The sequence below is a fragment of the Chelon labrosus genome (genome assembly GCF_963514085.1).
Source record: "Chelon labrosus genome assembly, chromosome: 6".
NCBI classification, from domain to species: Eukaryota; Metazoa; Chordata; class Actinopteri; order Mugiliformes; family Mugilidae; genus Chelon; species Chelon labrosus.
The window spans coordinates 19,085,666-19,106,621 of NC_140342.1; the positions used below are offsets into that span (position 1 = coordinate 19,085,666).

The 20,956-nt window shown below is 43.5% G+C and overlaps 3 protein-coding genes across 3 annotated transcripts in view; 1 reads left to right on the forward strand and 2 right to left on the reverse strand.

The window, feature by feature from the left end:
- Positions 1–698, reverse strand: part of prkci (protein kinase C, iota) — a 33,331-nt gene extending 32,633 nt beyond the window's left edge. Inside the window, exon 1 of the mRNA XM_084546671.1 lies at positions 306–698. Coding sequence (XP_084402797.1) covers positions 306–388 — 83 coding nt within the window. The 5' untranslated portion in view covers positions 389–698. The remainder of the gene's footprint in view (positions 1–305) is intronic.
- A 1,531-nt stretch (positions 699–2,229) lies between these two features.
- LOC311489552 (polyhomeotic homolog 3) lies at positions 2,230–11,152 on the forward strand. Its single transcript, XM_084546681.1, has 15 exons — positions 2,230–2,284; positions 3,265–3,464; positions 4,344–4,499; positions 4,588–4,665; positions 4,747–4,899; positions 5,054–5,143; positions 5,299–5,521; positions 5,633–6,270; positions 6,369–6,480; positions 6,584–6,873; positions 6,998–7,154; positions 7,249–7,363; positions 8,621–8,750; positions 9,164–9,458; positions 10,612–11,152. The coding sequence occupies exons 2-15, from the start codon at positions 3,300–3,302 to the stop codon at positions 10,764–10,766; spliced, it is 2,757 nt and encodes a 918-aa protein (XP_084402807.1). The 5' UTR covers positions 2,230–2,284; positions 3,265–3,299; the 3' UTR covers positions 10,767–11,152.
- A 996-nt stretch (positions 11,153–12,148) lies between these two features.
- On the reverse strand, positions 12,149–19,529 carry dapk3 (death-associated protein kinase 3). The gene is made up of 9 exons (XM_084546678.1): positions 19,493–19,529; positions 18,615–18,731; positions 17,035–17,395; positions 16,271–16,400; positions 16,074–16,122; positions 15,940–15,966; positions 15,697–15,849; positions 14,558–14,603; positions 12,149–14,202 (listed from the first exon to the last, which is right to left on the reverse strand). Exons 2-9 carry the CDS (start codon positions 18,677–18,679, stop codon positions 13,666–13,668), a joined length of 1,368 nt encoding a protein of 455 aa, XP_084402804.1. The 5' UTR covers positions 18,680–18,731; positions 19,493–19,529; the 3' UTR covers positions 12,149–13,665.
- Between the last annotated feature and the right edge of the window lie 1,427 nt (positions 19,530–20,956).

A 20,956-nucleotide genomic window follows, 5' to 3' on the forward strand; every position in this document is an offset into this window, starting at 1 on the left:
AACTGTGTCAGAACTGCCTGATTTTAAACTTAATTTCAACAATATGACAATGTCCCTCTCTCTGGCGGACACGTTTCTTGAAACACCACAAAGAAACTGTCTTTACACTGACGGAAGGCGTGTGGACAGTTTCACCTGTCCGTCTGGTCAAGTTTACCTAAACCTGGTACCCAACATTAGCCAGCCGTTAGCTGACTTAGCTAATGTTAGCCGACTGGTTAGCCACATTTCCCAAGTCTTAAACTGGCTCTGTTTATTTTATTAAGACAGCCGGTTACACGCCGAAAGACGCGGTGATATCTTACCCTTTGTAATAAGCTTTGACCCGGACTTGGTGGGAATTCTCGCCGGGGTGGGACATGGTGCTGTCCCGCAACGTCGGCATCATAAGCTCAGCCGCGGACAGTCCGACTCACCGATACCTTCCTTCCTTCCTTCCTTCTTTGGCCCCTGTACTTGTGTACCACGCCCCGAAACACTTTGTTTGTAAGGTCCGTCGACAAACCGAGTAAATGACGTGACAAAGTGTGCCGGAAAAAATGAATTTGCCCCTCTTTGGACGAACAGAAATAACACGAAAAGTAAAGGAAAAACTTGCGGGATCCGCCAAACAACTCCCTACTGCAAAGGCCTAACGACGGACGAGTCCATTGTCGGAATGTTTGGGGTGGCGCATAACTTGGTTTCGTAGATGCGTGTTTACTAGTGCGAAACAAACATGACGTCTAAACATTAATATACACAATTTTATACATTTTAATATTTAAAAACTTATAATAAATTAAAATGATACAGTCAACACCTTAAAAAGTCAAACATATCATAGTGCGGTTTTCTGACTGTACCAAATCAAGCTTTATGTGTAGGTAAATGCTGCATTCACGTTCAAACATCTAGGCTCGGAAATCATAACACCCGCAAAGACATGCCGCGCATTCAAGTGCTTTGGTTTGAAAATAACAAAACTGCCCAACAACAAAAAGAAAAACATTTGCCTTTTAAATTTGATTTTACAAATGGGTACGCTGCTACGTGCTGCTGTTCTAAAACGGGGTGAAAATATGTGAAATGGGCAAAAAAAACACTGAACTAGGCTTATGGTAGTTGTTTATTGAGAAACAGGTCATTTCTTATACGAATAGTGACTTTAAATCTTTAAATAGTTATTCAAATAAATGTAACATCATGCAATATTAAAACCACCAACACAGCAACATAAAATTACATCAGTATGTTTGTGTATGTTACTTATATGGTTCCCCTGTCACAACATCTTTATATGTTTACTGCTATTTTCAAACCATATAGGAAGGTACTTATAAATGTGGTTTATGTTTTTTTTAAATAAATAAATAAATAATAAGATGGATTTTTCAAACAGGATAATATATGAATAAACTATTTCCTACAGTACCTGAATACCTCGTGAAGAGAAAATCCCCGAAAGCCTCCAAACTCCAGACTGTATGTCGTGATGAGTCCCAGTACCTGTCACATAAACAACTTACATTTTTAACATACAATATATATATATACACAGACATATTTGTCTCATAATTTGGGTCATAGCAAAGCTATACACCATTATGGTTCGTGAATATATATTTTAAAATCTAACACACAGAAATCATCTTGACTAATTAGAGACTCTGCTCTTTTATTTGAGTACACTCACTTTATATTATCATTGATTTGCAGGCCAGTCTTCCCTAATGCATATTAACATAACAGTCCCGAACTGATTATAACTTGCTTCCTAATATTGCTCCTGTAATTTATGTTCTTTTAAAGTTATGATTTGTGCACCATATAATCCAACTTACCTTTTTATTTCTCACCTGATGAATTTGGCTGCTTCGTTTTATTGAGATACATTACAACACCAAACATTAATGCATTTGTTTCTGCAGAAGAAGACGCTGTGACACTTTTAGTTATAAAGCTACATGATTTCTGTGATTTCCACTAATTTTGTCTCTTACACAGATCTTTTTGTGTGCAGCCTTTCATTTTTAGAGAATATTTAAAGCGTTTCATGAAGAATTCAGACCGCATAAAAGCACATCTTACATCCCCGGGACTCCCCCAGCTGTGTAAGGTCCTCCCGCACTGCGAGCGGTGCTGTGCCAAGCCTTTTTTTTTTACAGCCTGCTGTGTAGCCTACCGTCTGATTTTTTAAAATCTCCATTTTAGACTGTACTGACGCATCAGTAGGCTTCATGACTGGAACAGAGTGCCGGGCTACGGTCAGTTCCTGATGGCCCATGTCTATCAATACAGGCAGGTATAACGCCGACAAGAGGTGAATGATTGTGCATGCATAAGGCGCTGTGTGAGCGGTGGGGGGGTGGGGGGCAGACCGACGGGGGGGATGGCACCCAGATTGGCTGAATGTATTCTGTGTAGGTCCATAGACAGTGAATTTAAAATAGGACAGATGTTGTGATCGTCCAGGTTTTGTCGAGAATACCCTGGCTCTGCAGCAAAAGATAATCAATATTCAGGCTGCTACAGGCGTACAGATCATCACAGTTTATCCTGGTGCAATATGAAAAAAAAAAAATGGACAGCCCTTTTATAATATTATCAATATATTTGCCTGATATTTAACGAGCTTTATTAGCCATTTAAAAACAGAAAATCCTCCAGCACTGTAGCACATTTGGCTGTTTTAGTCTTTTACACCCATTCAATAATCAGTTGCATGAATTAGTCATAGTTTAATGCATATGCATGAGGCCTGTGTATGTTTTTGTTATTATTTTTTTTGCCCAGTTTTGTGTTACATGCTGTAGTTAATGTGTTTTGGTTGAATAAACAACATCTTAATTCTGATGAATGATGCAAACCCCACCAGGTTTCGTATTTATGTGTTGCTGGGCTGATTTTTCTTATGAGGAAATGCCATACTTGACCTTTTTTATATATAAATTAATCTGCTTTTATCAAGCATGTTTACTGTTGGGTTAGATGTAATGTCAAATGACCAACACAAAATTAAAGTAGCCTATAAGAAGAGGAGTTAGCCTGACCCAAGCTTGCTCACTTCAGGTGTTCAAGTACGATGGTTTGTGATATATTTACGTTTGTAAATATCTGAATTATTTATAGCTTAGACCTGCATTACCTGTAGAATCACCTCACTGAAAGCTTTCAATCAGCTGGTCCTGACCCAAATTAAGTTAGCATTTAACCATCTCCTGTTAATTAATGTCTCTCTTATTTTATTTTATTTTTTTAATTTCTTTTTTTAAATCTCCACAGTTTCCCCTTTGCTGAATCTGTGCGTGACCTGGGAGATGGACAGACAGAGCCCGGGATGGAAGCAGGCAGACACTAACAAGACAGCAGCTACCACATCGGCAGCCATCGCCATGGCAACAGTCGGCTCCAGCAGCACCACGTGCGGCCAGGCGCCCTCTGCTTCCCTCAACATCATCCCATCAGACCGACAGGCGGTCCAGGTAGTAGACAGCGCACGCGAGACCTCTAGGCGCTGACTGACTTGATTGAAAGGCGGGTCCGGGTGATAGACAGCCTCCGCATGAATTGTTTCATTGAGCAGGCGAACTGTGCAGGTAATAGACGGTGCACTGGATTTTTGTGTGCATTGTTTCCTCTAATGGACAAAGCACAGGACCTCTATGAACGGACTGACTTGACAGGCTGACAATACCAGTATGCATTGTTTCATTTATCAGGTAATAGATAGTAGATTGGATCTCTGTGTTCATTGTTTTCCTCTAACAGGCAGACAGTCCAGGTAACAGACAATTGACTGCACCTCTAGGCGCTGACTAACTTGACTGAGAGGTGGCCCAGGTTAATAGACAGTAGCTGCATCTCGGTAGGCAGTATGGCTTGACAGGTAGACATCCAGGTAATAGATCGTCGATTGGACCTCTGAAAGCTCAGACCGTCTTGATTGGAATGTGGTCCAGGTAATAAACAGTACCTGTGACTTCTGCATGCACTGTAGGCAGATAGACCAGGTGATAGAGTATGCCTGTGACTTCTGTGCATTGTTTCCTTTGTAAGTCAGACAGTGATCCAGGTAATAGACAGTACCTGTGACCTCAACAGGCATAGTTTGGCTTGGCAGGCAGACAACCCTGTACCTTTCATTTCAACACACATTGTTTCCTTCATCAGGGAGAAACAGAAACTCCAGGTAATAGACAGTACCTGCAATCTTTCATGCATTGTTTCTATTCACAGGCAAACCATCCACGTCTGTGTGCATCATTTCCATTAATAGACAGACAGTATAGCTTGACAGGCTAGTAGAAGTCCCGTGCAGCTGTAAACCTAGGCCTTTATGCGTCCACCGTGTGCTCCAACAGGTCATTCAGCACGCCATCCACAGACCTCAGAGCATGGCAGCCCAGTACCTTCACCAGATGTACGCAGCCCAGCAGCAGCACCTCATGCTGCAGACAGCGGCCCTGCAGCAGCACCAGCACCCCTCCCACCTGCAGAGCCTGGCCACCATACAGCAGGTCAGGAGGCGTCTGTGTGTTTGTCGCGTGTGTGACCGATTCAGCGTCGCTGTGTGGTCAAGTGTAACGTGCTCCCACTGCTTTCCAGGCTTCAGTTTGCCAGAGACAGTCGCCGTCTTCATCCGGCGGCAGCTTGGTCCAACCAGCTGGCGTTTCCCAAAACTCAGTGAGTATCAGACGCTCCTCTCACCAATGTCAGTCGCTCTGGACATAGATATTAACCTCTACGTCTTTCATCCACGTCCAGATAACTCTACCAGCATCTCCAGTGACAGCCCAGCTGATTGGCCGAACTCAGACGTCCACCGCTGCCGCCACCACTATTTCCCAGCAGGCCATGCTCCTTGGAAACAGACAGGCCAACTGTAACCAAGCACAGATGTACCTTCGAACTCAGATGGTACAAACCTTTTCCCTTTTCTCAAGCTTCACCGGTGTATTATTACTTCTGCCACTTCTAATTTTACTTCAAGAGCAGCGTTTTCTGTCAGAATGAAATGTCCCGATTTAAAAGCGTGCCACCTGTGTCTCCCTGTTGCTTTCTCTCCTGCCAGCTCATTTTAACTCCTGCAGCCACGGTGGCTGCGGTTCAGTCAGACCTCCCTGCTGTGACCTCCTGCTCCTCTTTACCTACCTCCTCTCAGGTACAAACACCATCATTAGGTCCCTGACCCACACGCCTGCAGCCCTCCGTGCCTCCGGAAGTTACACGCCTTCAGCCATGAGCCTAGTTGTATGATTCAAAGACACAGGGTGAACATCAGGCCGTTTGAGTGACTTCCTGTTTGTGGGTATTCAGGTGCAGAATCTGGCTCTGCGTGCCCACTTGCCTGGAGCTCTGGCTACAGCCCACAGCGTCATCTTAAAGCCGTCCACTCAGTCCCAAGCTCTGTCTCCAGCTGCCTCTCTGTCCAAGACGACAATCTGCGCGCTGAAGACCAACCAGCCGACTGACGCCTCGACAGAAACAGCGCCGCCTGATGTCACCCGGCTGGCTTCGGGACCCCAGATTGTTACCCCAGGTGCGTAAATGTGTTCCAGTGCTGCGGTTCAAATGGCTCCATGTTTCAGGTTTTAACTGTTTTTGAATTTATTGGTGAGATGTGTCTTTTTAATGGTGACTCTCTCTGCAGCTTACTCTCCAGTACACACCCACACTCTAGTCAAGCAGCAGCTGTCCTGTCCTCCAGGTCAGCACGTGGCGCAACACCAGCTCATCCTCCAGCAAACCACCGGAGGAACCCCCAGCCACAGACATCTCCAGCCCATAGCCCTCAGAGTCAGTGCAGCCCAAGACACCAACCCTCTTTCTCTTTCTGTTAAAAGACTGACCACTCCCAGCACCCAGGCACAAGCAAGAAATTACCCCCCAGCAGTCTCTTCTTCTTCTGCTTCTTCTTCTTCCTCCTCGTCTGTCACATCATCAGCTCAGACTTCAGTCCCAGCCGCCACCGTCCAGCCTCAGCCCCCTCCTCTGGTGGCCGCCCCGCAGCGTCGGACCTCCTTCCCACAAGCCCAGAACCATCCCCCGCCTCCTCCCCCGCCTCTGGTCCTACCCAGACTCCCCCAGAACCCCCCGGCCTCCCTCCACAGGCTGTCCCTGCACTCCGTCCAGGCTTTTGCCGTCCAGTCGGGACAGGTGCTGCTCAGGGAGCAGGAGCTGCCCGTAGCGGAGGCTCTGGCCCGGATGCCCTACCAGAACCTACCCCCTCCTCAGACGGTGGCCGTCGATCTGAAAGTGCACCCAGTCGGACGCGGTGGAACTCCGTCGGTGAGCCGCTGTGTCGTGTCGTGTTTTGAGCTCTCCTTGTTTGCGTTGTACATTATAGTTTGTTTTGACTGAGGACTTGATTGTGGCTTGGATTTCAGTCGGAGGGAAAATGCAAAGTGAATGGACTGAGCTCAGAGGAGAAGAAGGATGCTCCGCGGAGAAACACGACCCCTGCACCCCTGACTGTGTCTCCTAAGAAGAACGTTGCAGGTGAATTTACAATCAAAGGATAAAAGGCAACACGAATTAAGTGAATAATGTGGATTTGAAGTCTCTCTGTATATTTGAATCATTTCTGTTCTTATCTGTGCAGTGGTGACCGCTTCTTCCTCCGTCACCTCCAGTCACTCAGTGATCAGGTCGCCACAGGTGGAGGAGCCGCCCAAGCTCACCACCGTCAGCAGCAGCAGCAGCAGCAGCAACCCTCCTCCTCCTCCTCCTTCTCCTCTGCCTCCTCCCATCCTCCCTGCCGCGGCAAGAGGCCCCAGCCAGCCCCTGACCCCTGATCCACCCAGCCTCCCGGGAAGCCCCGACAGGACGAGCCACGTCCTCACACACCTCGTGGAGGGCTTCGTCATCCGAGAGGGCCTCGAGCCGTTCCCGGTACCTTTTAATCACCTGCCAGAGGCCGATAGATATATTGAACGTTAAAAACACATTAACCAAACAGTAGGACTTTCCAGTTTATTGATTGATTTTGTTCTTCTCTCTGGGTTTGCTGGTTCAGGTGGTGCCGACCTCGATGTTAGCGGACCAGCAGGCTTCACTCCCCGAATCCCAGGACATACAGACCAACGGGGACGCAGCAGAGGACAGTCCTCTAGATGCTGACCAGTCAGATTCATCAGATTCTGACATGGAAAACGATGGCCCTGCAGCAGATGGTGAGGACTTTGTGTGTATGTGTGTGTGTTGCTGTGTGTGTGTGTGTGTGTGTGGACATGTGCGGGACTAACAGCTGGTCTTGTGAAGTTGCAGCAGAGCTGGCGGAGAGCGGGGCAGGTGTGCTGCAGTGTGAATACTGTGGAAGCAGAGGCTACGCTCACACGTTCCTGCGCTCCAAGCGCTTCTGCTCCATGACGTGCGTCCGGAGGTAAACGAGTCACAAACAACAGTATCGTCCTCGGAGACTCTGTTCTGAGGGAACAAGAAAGATTTTATTTAATAGCAAGCGCAACAGAAAAATGTGAACGTCCTTGGCAGTTACTGTAGACCCAAAGGAGACGTCATAGATTTTGAGTTTTCTCGAAGATGTTTTGCCAGTCACTTTAGTTTCAGCCCCTCCAGTATACACCGATCAGCCACAACATTAAAACCACTGATAGGAGAAGTAAATAACACTGATCATCTTGTGGCAATTCAATGTTCTGCTGGGAAACTTTTGGACCTGGCATTCATTCATGTGGATGTTACTTAGGCATGTAGCACCCACCTAGACCAGACCAGGCACCTCCACCCCATAACAATGACACTCCTTGATGGCAGCAGCCATCCCCAGCAGGATGCAGCCTGACACAGACACACACACAAAAACCAGCTCAAAAAAACATGAAGAACAGCACAAGGTGTTGACCTGGCCTCCAAATTCACTAGATCCCAAACTGATCAAGTATCTGTGGGATGATCCACAGAGGCCCGTCCCCACCTAGACCAGACCAGGCACCCCCACCCCATAGTAATCACACTTTGATGGCAGCAGCCATCCCCAGCAGGATGATTGGTGATGACTGACCACATTATATTTGGAGAAACGTCTGGCTGCGGGTAATCGTCCCATTTAAGGACGCCTGGTCTTCATTTGTCAATAAAATTACAGTGAATAGAGAAATGTAGTGTTTTCTTTGAGACCTAACTAATATACAGTATAGGGTACTAGAAAAAAAGGAATAAATGAACTACATACTCTGATAGCAGACCTTTTTTGTTACCTGCCACAAACAAAAGAAAATCTGAGTGTACACAGAGACTAGTCAAGGTTTATTGAGAAAAATGCAGAAAAATATGACGACTGTTATGATGAGCTTTTTTTTTATTGTCGTCTGGGGTGAAGTTCTCCCGGCTATGTGGAGAGAATGAGTAAGAGTGAGCGTCAGCAATGTGTCGGTGTAAATAAAATAATCATTTCTGCTTGCGCACAAAAATGAGAGTTAGAGATGGTAAAATGTGTGACCTGTCTTCTGAGCTCCATTTGAGCCGTGAGGAAAAAGTGTGTCACCACTTCCAGGCTTCCCCCTGAGCCCTGACGCAGACTATCAGCCCTTCCGCACACAGAATAAATGAAGTCTCAAAGGTCTTTTAGGCTTCGCGAATGAACGATTTTAAGATTTTACATGTTCCTTTTCCCGTTCAGGTTCAGTGTGAGCTGCACCAAGCGCATCACCGTGCTGCGGGCGGGTCGCTGGGGTCACAGGCCGATGGGCAGGAGAGGACGACCCCCGAGCAGAGTCAACGGAGCCTCCAGAGAGCATTTCCTGAGACAGGTCGGTTGATGACATTGACCCGATGTACGTGGGGAGATGCAGAGAGTGCTGCAGGGATCGGGTCTCTCAGAGGAGCAGAAGCATTTGACAGGAGCAAAGTGTTCCTCTCAATTCGAGCATCTATTGATAACATGTAAATGTCTTTTAGAGCTTTTCTTTTGTCCCCAGCATTGTCTCTACATGCTGCTTTCAGGTTTGACCACTTTAAATGACAAAGGAGGGTTCTGGTGTAAGCCACAAGGGAAAAAAAATTATATTTACATCATATTCACAACATTTCTTTGCAGCTTCCTCACACAGCTGCAGCCTAAATCTTTGCCAGATATGACAAAGGCTAATTCCTGGTTTTAGTTTGTCCACTGTAATTAGCCTGTCCCTAAATAATACACTGACCTGATGTGGTTGTGTTTAAGCAGAGTTCACTCAGAGAGGAAGAGGAGCAGCACAAGGAGGGAGATGGAGAAGAAGAAGAAGAAGAAGAAGAAGAAGAAGACGGAGAAGAAGGAGAAGAAGAAGAGGTAGTAGAAGAGGAGCCTCCTGTTCCCATGACGACCAGGCTCAGAAAGCAAGCTGAGAAGGAGAGAGAGAGGGAGAGGGAGCAGAGGACGACCGAGACGATCACGGTTTCTGACGGAGAAGAAGAAGACGTCAGCTGTCCTTCTCAGTGGAACGTGGAGCAGGTCTTTACTTATGTCAACAGCCTGCCAGGTAATAGTACTACTACTACTATTAATACTACTGCTACCACTACTATTACTACTACTACTACTGCCACTACTGTTACTACTGCTGCTACTACTACTACTACTACTACTACTAATACAATAACAACCACCACTGCCACCACCACCACTACTACAACAATAACTATCACTACCACTACTATTACTACTACTACGACTACTACTACCATAAATACTACTATTACTACTACTAGTATTAATACTAATATTAATACTATACTACTACTACTACTGCTATTAGCACTACTACCACTACTGTTTCTACTACTACCACTACTACTACTGTTAATACTACTGTTAATACTACTACTATTAATAGTACTATTAATACCACTACTACTGCTACTGTTAACACAATAACTACCACCACCACTACTACTACAGTACTACTACAACTAATACTACTTCTATTACTGCTATTACTACAACTACCACTACTACTAAAATAGCTACTACTACTACTACTGCTACTACTGCTACTACTACTACAACTACTATTGTTATTACTACTACTAATACAATAACAATCACCACTACTACAACAATAACTACCACTACTACTACTACCTCTACTGCCACTGCTACTGCTACTGCTACTACTACAATAATTACTACTATTACTACAACAATAGCTACTGCTACTACTACTACTACTACTACAATAACTACTACTATTACTACAACAATAGCTACTGCTACTACTACTACAATAACTACTACTATTACTACAACAATAACAATAACTACTACCACTACTACAACAACAACAACCATTCCTACTACTCCTGCAATATCTACTACAACAACACTAAGTACTAATACTACAGCTACTACTATAACTACTACCACTACAACAACATCAACTACTAGTACTACCACTGATCCTACTACTACAGCTACTATAACTACCACTACTGCTTATATGGTTGAGGAATGCTTTGGAGATCAACAATGAGTTCAAGGTGCTGACCTCTAGTGGACAATAAATAGAGCGTTCCTCTACTGTTTTTAGTGCACCAGCGTCCATCATCCATGGTGTTTTATCTCAGCGTTATATTGACATGTCAACACAGGGATCATAGTGAGTCTTATCTCATCTCATCTCTCTGTCTCTCCAGGTGGAGCAGACGTAGCCGAAGCGTTTCGCTCCCAGGAAATAGACGGCCAGGCTCTGCTGCTGCTCACTGAGGATCACCTGGTCAGTAGCATGAACCTCAAACTGGGGCCGGCGCTGAAACTCTGTGCCCACATTAACTCTCTGAAGGATTCATAAAGCAGTCACATTCCTGCTCTCTGAGGACGAGGACACGCGGGAAGACTGTCTTTTTACCTCTCGTCTGCAGAGACACTTACTACACAGAGCACTGCCAACTATTTCTCTGACAGTTCTCTTTCTCTCACCTCTCCTCATTTCATGGTAGCATTTTGACTCCATTTGTTTCAAAATGGTTTCACAGATTCTTTGTACCATTTGTAATTATTATTATTATTATTATTATTATTATTATTACTACACATGAACAATCTCAACGTTTACAAAGCAGATTATTGCCTCTTTATCATCAGCAACCGGTTGTAAATTATGAAATCTAACTGATTATAAGGCTATTTATTGTTATTTATTATTGCCATTAATATACAAATAAAATCTTTTGAAACATCGTATTCCTTTTGTCACTAAGTGTGCAGGTTTTTTTGTTACAGTTTGAACTCAAATGGACTTGTTCTGATCTGACAATACTTTTATTTAAGACCATCATTTCCTTTTATTTAAATGGGAAATATAAATACTTGCAACTCTGCAGCAAAGAAAGTCAGATTCACTGGATAAACTTCTTGCAGATTTTTATGCTATTAACGTGATCAATCAAAGTTTCAGAATAAAGTCCACCAGAGGGCGTCATTGACTGTTTATCTACCAACGGCACGCTGAGCTGAATAAAATGTATATTACAACACACAGGAAACACACCTTTTGATGTCCTACATCTGATCCTAAACAAAACTAAAACTGCATTTCTCCTCCTTCTTCTTATATTTGTATATTTGTATGTCTGTATGTGCACTGTGAACATTTAGTTATTATAACCATCAGGGACTTAAAATTAATCAACTAGTATGTGGATAAAAAAATCTTTCCCAAATAAATATCTAGGAGAGCAGGGTGCAAACCCCACTACCAGACATTATACAGTTGAGATTCCTACATATGAGCACAATCAGCCACAACATTAAAACCACTGACAGGAGAAGTGTATAACATTGACCATCTTGTGATGTTCTGCTGGGAAACTTTCGTGTGGATGTTACTTAGACATGTAGCACCCACCAAGACCAGACCAGGCACCCCCACCCCATAGCAATGACACTCTTTGATGGCAGCAGCCATCCCCAGCAGGATGCAGCCTGACACAGACACAAAAACAGTTAAGGAACAACTAAAACCTCAACCCATAGGACCCCCACTACACCACATCCTGTTGCCAGACACCACAGCACACTCAGAAGGCCCACGTCCATTGTCAGACACAAGGGAGCTCCTCAAAAGCAGTTAAAGGCTTTTCACCTGATTATGAGCCAAAAAAATAAGTTTTATTCCCAAACATTGTGTATTTAATTTAAACCACGGTTCTGTGTTTACATGAGAACTCTTTAAGCATCAAATAGAGGATTGTAAACTCATCTAAAGTCAAGAATAGAGATATCCACGCAGAGAGAACAGTTAACTTGTCTCAGTGATGAGTTTATTTGAAACAAACCTGGACAGTTACAGCTTTTTTTGACATTAAGAGACAGATTCATTTTATTTTGGAACACTGCTATAATCATGTTAAGTGCAAATGAGTACATTTCTCTACTGAAATATGAAAAAAACAAAAACAAACGACTATACAATATGCTTTCTACGCTATACACCGGGAATGTGTTGGCTGGATGTGAAACTCACCGACGGAAAGTTTCAAGTGTGCAGAGATGGTCCGAACGCAAACAGAGACAGAGCTACAGCATACAGACGAGGTTTCCATGCACCCATATTTGGTTTCTCAAGGCTACTGTGCAAACGTCGTAGCGATTTAAGACATCGAGCAGTATCAGTGTGATAGAAATGCGGCGAAACCTGACGACAGATGAGTGCTCACAGAGGCAATAAGGGTCGATCAGTTTACAGGCACTGTAGAGACAAGTTTAAACCTTCCCAAATCTGGTGACACTCTGCTTTACGAGTCCAAGGATTCAGAAACGTTTCCTGGTAAAAAAAAACACAAAAACACGTAATTGTCGGTGAAGTAGAGAAGCGCTTATCAGACGCTTAACATCCACTTTCAGAGGATAGCAGGAAAGCTAAACATGTAACATGTGTCTACAAACACACAGCAGTCTCCAGTATTAACCAAATGAAAATTGAGCACGTTTTCTTTACGGTAAAAACCTCAGTAAATCTGATCTGATTTCCCCGTAACAAGCATTAAAATCTAAATTATTTTATCCAGGAAAAGTTCAAGAATCTGACTCGTAAAATAAAGCGTTAAACTTTCTTTTTTACTCTGAGCTAAGAGTTTATTGCATCGTTCACAGTCGACACTCCCGACGTCCCGAAATAAGAGAGAATTTTTACCGTCGGCTGAAATCAAATGTAAAAAAAAGTAGCTGCATAAATAAATAAACCCGAAACGCCTCGCAAAAACCCGTTAATATACGTCGTTTAGTGTGAAGCTTTCTCACGTAACCACGAGGCTGGAACAAAGGAGCAAACATCTACGGCTTTCAAAGAGAAACTGAGATTTTAAAACGATAACGAGGCTGAGAAAATTAAATGAACGCGTTTCTATCGGCACAAAAGACAAAAAAAAAAGCCAATCTAGTTTGCGGTGAAAGCTGAATTACAGTACATAAAAATGCTAAAATCATAAATTACTTTATAAAACATAGGAATGAACCTTTTCGTCGGGGGAATGGCTTCAACAGATTGCCTCTCTGCTTCTTGCTCGTTCTCTCAAGCATTAAAATAGTGGAGCTTTTTTGTTTTTTCCTGATGGGGCAGCAGCAGCAGCAGCGTAGCTTATGATGACAACCGACCCACGCAAACTCCACTGTACGTCGCACAAGCAGAGCAGACGAGGAGGAGGGAGGGGGGGAGATGAATAATGTCACTGCTGGATGACGGCCCCGGCTCAGGGCATGCTGCCGGAGCTGAGCGCGTCCTTCTCTGCGGTTATGGACTTGACCAGCTCCTCCACCCAGCGGACCTCGGAGGCCACCTGCTCGGCCAGCATGTCGTAGCGGTTCTCCAGGCGCCCGAACTTGCGCTTGAGGATGTTGGCCGACTGCATGGTGAACCGAGCCTCCTCCTGGCACTTCTTGCGCTGCGTCTGCGTGCGCTGCAGCTCCTGGCGGATGTGGCTCAGGTCGGTGGAGATGCTCTGGTTCTCCTCCTTGTACCAGCCCTCCTTCTCCTCGTATATGGACAGCAGCGCCGCCACGTCCTCTCGGCACGAGCGCTGGTTGCGCTCCAGGTCCTTCAGGCCTTCCTCCGCCGCCGCGATCTCCTCCAGCACCTGGGAGAAGCGCTCGAAGTTGACGTAGGTGTTGTTGGGAGGCATGCTGGAGTGAGACTTGATGGTGTACTCCTTCAGACGGGTAGTCTTCAGGCGCCGGCGCTCGGGCTTGTGGTCTCTGTCCTCCTGGCGTACGTTCCGCCTCTTGATCACCTGGAGAGGGAATAATGTAAAGGTCTGAAATAAGGATGGTGATGATGAGAGTAAGAGGTAAACGTTTTTTAAGGTTTTAAAACAAGACAGAAAATTACTCCTGAACCACCAGCAGATCCAGAAATGCTTAGAGGCTGACAAGTAACAGCACAATCATCTTATTCTGAATTACTTTACTTATAACATATTCACTAAGATGCAAAAACATGCACTATATATATATGTAAGCACATTCAGAAGCCTAACTATGTCTGGATTTAGATATATATTTGGATGAAACAAGTGCAGCCAGCAGCCGAGCACCTCACCTGGAAGTTACACTATAAAATAGATAAACGCTCATTAAAATGCCCACCTTGATCCAGGGGTGCTCAAGACTGTCGTCGATCGTCATCCTCTTCCTGCAAGAGAAAATAATCCAGTCAGAAACAGACAGAGATTTTCATACGGTACAGTTAAAGTGAGAAGTTTACATACACCTTATCAAAATTTCACACTTCCTGCAGTTTAATCCTAGACAACATTCTTGTCTTGGGTCAGTTTGAATCCGTACTTTACTCTAAGAACGTGAATAACAGTAGAGAGAAGCATGCATGGGGTCATAATCCGTCTTAACTTCCTGGCTGATGTCTTGAGGTGTTGCTTCAACATATACACATGATCTTCCTTCCTCGTGATGCCATCTTATTGTCTCATGTGTATCTTTTCCTCCTGCAGCAAAGCACCCCCACAACATGATGCTATCACCCCCCTGCTTCACTCTCAAGGCTCTTTTAAAGTACTTCAGGACATAGACACGGGAACTTACACAGGTAGCCTACGCCAGTGTGAGCCATTTATATTTGTGCACTCGTCAGTCTGGCTCGCTCTGTAAAAACGCCACTCAAACGCTACTCGGTGACGTGTCTTTTTTGCCAGTCGGGCTCATTTTTGTTTCCACTTCCTGCTTCATTTTCACTTTTGTCGAAACTTGACTCGAAGACGATAATGTTTGTATCTTCGAACCTCCTCAGTTAACCTTTGCTCGGTGTCTTCCATCTGCACTGATCCAAAACTATCAATTCGGAAATTGATATTGAAGCAGTCGGAAATACTAAAGCAGAAATACGCTGCATCGCCGCACTACATTTCTGAGGAGGTGCACGTTAGATATGGCGGAAGGGTCTGCGCTGTCACCGTAGCGTTGCCGTACAGAAGCTACAATCGCCTATTAGGATGGTGTTCTTTAGCTTGCAGGCTTCTCGCATTTTCCTCCGGACATAACGTTGGCTAATTATGGCCATACAGTTTATCTTTTACTGCTGCAATAATAATAAAATGTGTCAGAGTCCAAACTTGTATTGGCCTAGCTGTATGTTTTACAGACTAATGATTTATAGCATTACATAACAGTCATAAGAAGTAGAACATTTTAAATCATTTTTTTGTAAATTAAAAACCAACAATGACGTGAATATATATCAAACTGGCTAAAAGACATGGAGCTATTCTTACTTTGGATCCTTGACCAACAGCCGGCGTATGAAGTCCTTAGCCAGCTCGCTGGTGTTGCTGAAATACTCCTCATCAAAGTCGTAGTTGACAGCTGAGATGTTGGTCAACGTCTCCTGCTTGGTCTCGCCCAGAAACGGCGAAGCACCACTCAGCCTGACACAGACAAAAGACATCTGCTTTAGACCATGAGTTATAGGGAGTGATTTCGGTTTTCCTGATGCGGGGGCGTGAAACATTACTCACAGAATGTATGTGATCACTCCGATGCTCCTGTAGAGACGAGAAGATGGATGAAGATGAATGAAAACTGTCAGAAGGGTTAATGTACAGCATCGGAGGAAGGAAGGAAGAAAAAAAAAAACATGTTGACATCTTACCACATGTCCGCCTCCAGTCCAAGAGGCTCGTAGTTGACTATTTCTGGAGCTGTAAAGCACAGAGGAATGAACGCTTTAACTCAAACCAGATGTGATCTGAAGCACACAAGCATCCGCTCTCAGGGTTTGACTCACAGGCCTGAAAAGGGCCGACTTTAAGTCGTGGGACATTTTGAACTGATGGTGCAGGCTCTCACCAACAAACTCTGGAGTTCCAAATATGTTCTTGAACTCGTTTCCTGCCTTGATCTGATGAGCGATCCCAAAATCGATCAGCTTTATTCTGGGATTGGGGACGTTCTTGTCCAGCAGCATGATGTTCTCAGGCTGAAAGAAAAAACAAATTCACTTTAGAACAGAGAGTCAAGAAATAAAGGAATGTATAAGTCTGAAATTATATTTTTTGAGGTTTTGAGACCGTTTGTTCAACTAAATCCTGCCACTTTTTAACCCTTTTATGATATTCTTCAAGCCAGAAATGGATCTAATTAATCAGTAATGAGGAATTTAATTAAACATTTCACACAGGAGACCAGTTAATTACAAACCAGACCTTCCCAACTAAGTTTCAGGTCTTCTAATGCCCGATCATAAGCCACAGTGTTATCTTAAGATTGCTTTAACTCTGTAGAGAAATGCAGTGTCGCATTAAGAATGACCACTTTAGCAACTTTAATTAAACATTAATAAAATGTGTCTTTAATCAAATCCTAATACTTAGAGATGTGTTTTCACAGAGAAAATGCCATAAATTTAATAAGAGTGGTGGCTGTTAATGCCATCACCTTCTAGTATAAATCTAGCAAAGATCTTTTTTCTTTCCTGGGTATCTTTCTTTGTCAGCTCCGGTTCACGTTACAGATGGAAAACCTCTTCCAAACACAAAGCACCAGGTATTTAGAGTTTCGCTTAACGAGACTTCTCACTAACTCGTCACAAGTTTCCCTTAAAGGCTGCTGACCTTGAGGTCAAAGTGAGCGATGCGTTTGGAGTGGAGGTAGTAAACGCCGTCCAGGATCTGCTTGAGAAACTGCGTGGCCTCCTCCTCGGTTAAGGATTCCTTCTCGGCCAGGAAGTCGAACAGCTCCCCTCCGGACACCAGCTCCAGGATCAGGATCACGTCCGTCTTGTTTTCGAAGATGTCGTGCAGGGTGATGATGTTGCTGTGCTGGATCTCCCGCAGGATGTTGACCTCGCGCTCGATCTCCTCGCGGCTCACGCCCCGCCGGCTGGACGACAGCCGCCGCTTCTTGATGAACTTGGCGGCGTACTCGACGCTCGAGCTCTTCTCCCTGCACTTACGGACGATGGCGAACTGTCCACTGCAGAGAGGAAGCACCAGAAAAATTATATAATGACCGCATTCTTGGCCCGCTGGTTAAAGCACATGAGCTTTATCAAGATTATACTTAAGGCTGTGAGAACTTGTGAAGCGGAGAGATCATTATTATAACACAAAGTAGTTACACTGAGAATTAACCTCTATATTTTCTGACAAATAAGAGTCACTGCCTTTAAAAACAAGACATGGTGTGGATTTAATAAAAAATGAATCAGTATGACAGATAATGACACCTGAGGTAACATTACCGTTGCGCTGCCAGAATTCCTGAACTTACTTAACTTTAAACTTTTGCTCTAATACGTAATGACTTAGTAACAGAAGGAATTTTGTGACTTCATCAATTTAAATCCTCACTAACAGAGATCTGATGAAAAGGCTGGAAAACATTAGACTGTTGTTGTCATTTTAAACTAGTTTATAGTTTAAAAAAAGAAAATACAGACACAAAGACCACCGTGCACGACTGAGCCAACATTGTTTACTGATTCAGTGTCTGCACAGCTACTAGAGCCTCACAGTGTCCTCTCCTCCAGAGTCACTACGCCACAGCAGAGGTGGAAAGGCACATTGAGATGCAGTGATGTCACACTTTTGCTGCATTACTGCAGAAAAACAAAATCGCCAAAGGTAGAAAGTTGGGTTCAATCTTCGCAAAAAGGCGCCGAGTCATTTCGCGAACGATCCAGCACGGCGTAAAGACGACATAAAATATGATATAAATATGAAATAAGCTGCTGACACGTATTTTGGCTCCGTTCGGATCTCAGGGTTAGGATGGACTGCAAGCTCGCAGCTGGCATCAAAACACATATCAAACGCTCACGTCTGAGTTTATTTATAGAAAATTACAAGCACTGATGGTGTGGAAACTGATTTGCACTCATGCAAAGCTGCGTGTATGTATGTACGAGGTTAAATTCAGAGCACGGACTACATTAGGATGCTTTCAGACACAGTCACAGACACATTTATTCATATATTTAGTATTTAACTTCATTTTCATGTAATTCTGCAGAATAATATTACTTTACAACACATTAAACCCCATTTTCTTTTTAATCAGACTTGTATTTTTGTACTGTCTTGTCCTCCCTGCAGCTGCAACACCTAAAATCCCCCACCAGGGATCAATAATCTTATCTTCTGGTGTGTTTTTGTTAAATAATATTAATAATAAAGGATTAATCTGAACGTACCTGCCCAGCTCCTCTCCCATCTCATAATACAGCTCAACATCTTCCTGCCTGAAGCCAGCCATCATGGTGAGCTGACTCTAACTTTGACGACGGTGGGAGCTAAACGTCTGCAGATATCTGAAAAAGACAAATGTTAAAAACTTAATAAAAGGCGTCAAAACAAAAACAGCGACATGTCAGCAGGTCCGGTCTGCGAGGAAAACTCGGGAAAACACATTTCTACCTTCATCTCTTATTACCTTGGCGCCTCCCCTTCCTTATTTGGCCTGAACCAACACAGCTTCTTAGTTTTCACAGAGTTTCCAGCTGATGTCAGACCTCTGCATACCAGTCCTACTGACATCATCTCCTGCCCCGGACCAGCTATCTCTGACCCAATTAAAGGGACTGCGATTGATCTGCACCGCCGACAGTTTTACCCTTACACCAATTAAAAACGTATTTAACGTGACCGGTGAATAAATAAAATAAAAAACACAGCTAAAATAAGATAAAACCAAGCTGCTAACTGCTAACTTGAAGGATGCTGAGAACCGACTACCGACGTTAATGTTGCTAGCGTCGACTTTTCCGGATAAATATCATTAATAAAACAGTTTGAATGACGATATAATCACCATAAACACAAAAAGAAACTCTAGCATCAAGTATACAATGCGGATTTAATCAAGATAAGCGTATTTAAAGGGATAAATAAGGGAAGTCATAGCAACGGAAGACAGCTAGCTTTAGCTTTTTAACAAGCTAACGTTAACGTCTCCCTTTTCTTTTTTGTTTCTTTATTAGGAAACATACTCTTAAGAAAACTGTAACATTGACAGTAAAGTATATATTTAACAAAAATAAGACGTGAAGATATAACTACAAGTGATACTTACAGGACGGTGAGCTACGAGTGCTGCATTCCTCTCCCAGGGAGTTTGAGTGATTAATTCAGACTAAGCAGCATCAAGCTAGCCGCGACTAAACGCGGAGCTTCCGGTGGTGTATTTCAAAATAAAAGCATGATGACGCCGTAAAGCATTCAACGCCATCTGACCTTTAAATCTGCTGAGGTAAAAACTCAAATAAATCGTTTTAAAATAAATGGAATAAACCTTAGGATGAGGAACAGAGGAGAGATCATTTATCTTAAATGAGCATAAATGCAATAGATGTAATGTGGTGGTCACTGCTTGTCTACCTCTTCACTACTTCAGGCCTCAGTTTCTACCCTCCTTCATAACTTGAACCCAAAGAGTCTTGGAAAAACTTTACTGAATGTTTATCAAATCTGATCTCATTCCAGCATTGTTATCAGTGCGGTCCCCCTGTCTGCATTCTCCTGTGTCTACCTAGTTTCCCAGTATACGGCACATGGCTCAGACTCCGTCGTCTATTTCAAAGCTAGAAAGCAAAACACAAGATGGTGGTGGTGGCACTTGTTAACTACTGGAGAAAACGATCAAGTACAAGTAAGCAAACTATGACTACCACCATTTATAGACTCGGAACAAAGACAAATAAACAAGTGGCAAAACTCAATCAAAACCCATATTAGAAAGAGACAAAAATATGGTGAATTTTTATTTATTTATTTTTTTTGCAATTCTTTCCATTTCTTAAAACAAGTCTTTGTCTGGTCAATAGCCAAGATTTTAGACTCTGAAATAGAACTGTTTGACTTTTCTTTAAAAAACAAACAAACAAACAAACAAACTTTATTGTGAAGGCTGAAGCGGTTGAACTTCCGGTGTTGATGCTGGTCTTGCTGCAGGTAAATACCAAACACCCGGCAGAAGGAAGGACATATGGAATGACATCATGCCGAGTGAATCAAGCCGCTGCAAGACGTCAATGAATAACAAGATGGAGCATGCAGCAGCAGCAGAGATTAAAAACTTGACTCACACCATCAAAAACCAGGTGAAAGAGCTTCTGCGTGGTACATGGTGTTACCAAGTGGCGTCATAATTTACAAACAAACTTATGATCCCATATAAATAGAAAATAATAAACTGTGTTTTATATGAAACCACTTCATTGCTGGTTTTGCTGACAACAGGCAGTATGTTTAACAAGAAGCTCAAGATTTAAAATAACTGAGAGAGATGTTTGAAGGTTGTATTGTTGAATTATATTGTGTTGCACTGAACTTGGCTAATTCCATTTTAGTTGGAAGGACAGACTAAATAACATATACACTTTTGTGTTTAATTCAACACAGTTTAACAGCATGGCCACATGACGGAAGAATAAGATTGGATTTTAAGAACAGGTAACAACAATTCATTTCGAAAAGTTAGTTCCCTGACCGGGAATCGAACCCGGGCCGCGGCGGTGAGAGCGCCGAATCCTAACCA

Coding starts and splice junctions, on each gene's coding strand:
- LOC311489552 (XM_084546681.1), top strand. CDS start 3,300: ATGGACAGACAGAGCCCGGGATGGAAGCAGGCAGACACTAACAAGACA. Junction 5,144..5,298: donor CTTTACCTACCTCCTCTCAG/GTACAAACACCA, acceptor GTGGGTATTCAG/GTGCAGAATCTGGCTCTGCG. Junction 6,874..6,997: donor AGGGCCTCGAGCCGTTCCCG/GTACCTTTTAAT, acceptor TTGCTGGTTCAG/GTGGTGCCGACCTCGATGTT.
- dapk3 (XM_084546678.1), bottom strand. CDS start 18,679: ATGATGGCTGGCTTCAGGCAGGAAGATGTTGAGCTGTATTATGAGATG. Junction 15,850..15,939: donor GGAGTGATCACATACATTCT/GTGAGTAATGTT, acceptor TGTCTGTGTCAG/GCTGAGTGGTGCTTCGCCGT. Junction 14,604..15,696: donor CTGTTGGTCAAGGATCCAAA/GTAAGAATAGCT, acceptor TTTCTCTTGCAG/GAAGAGGATGACGATCGACG.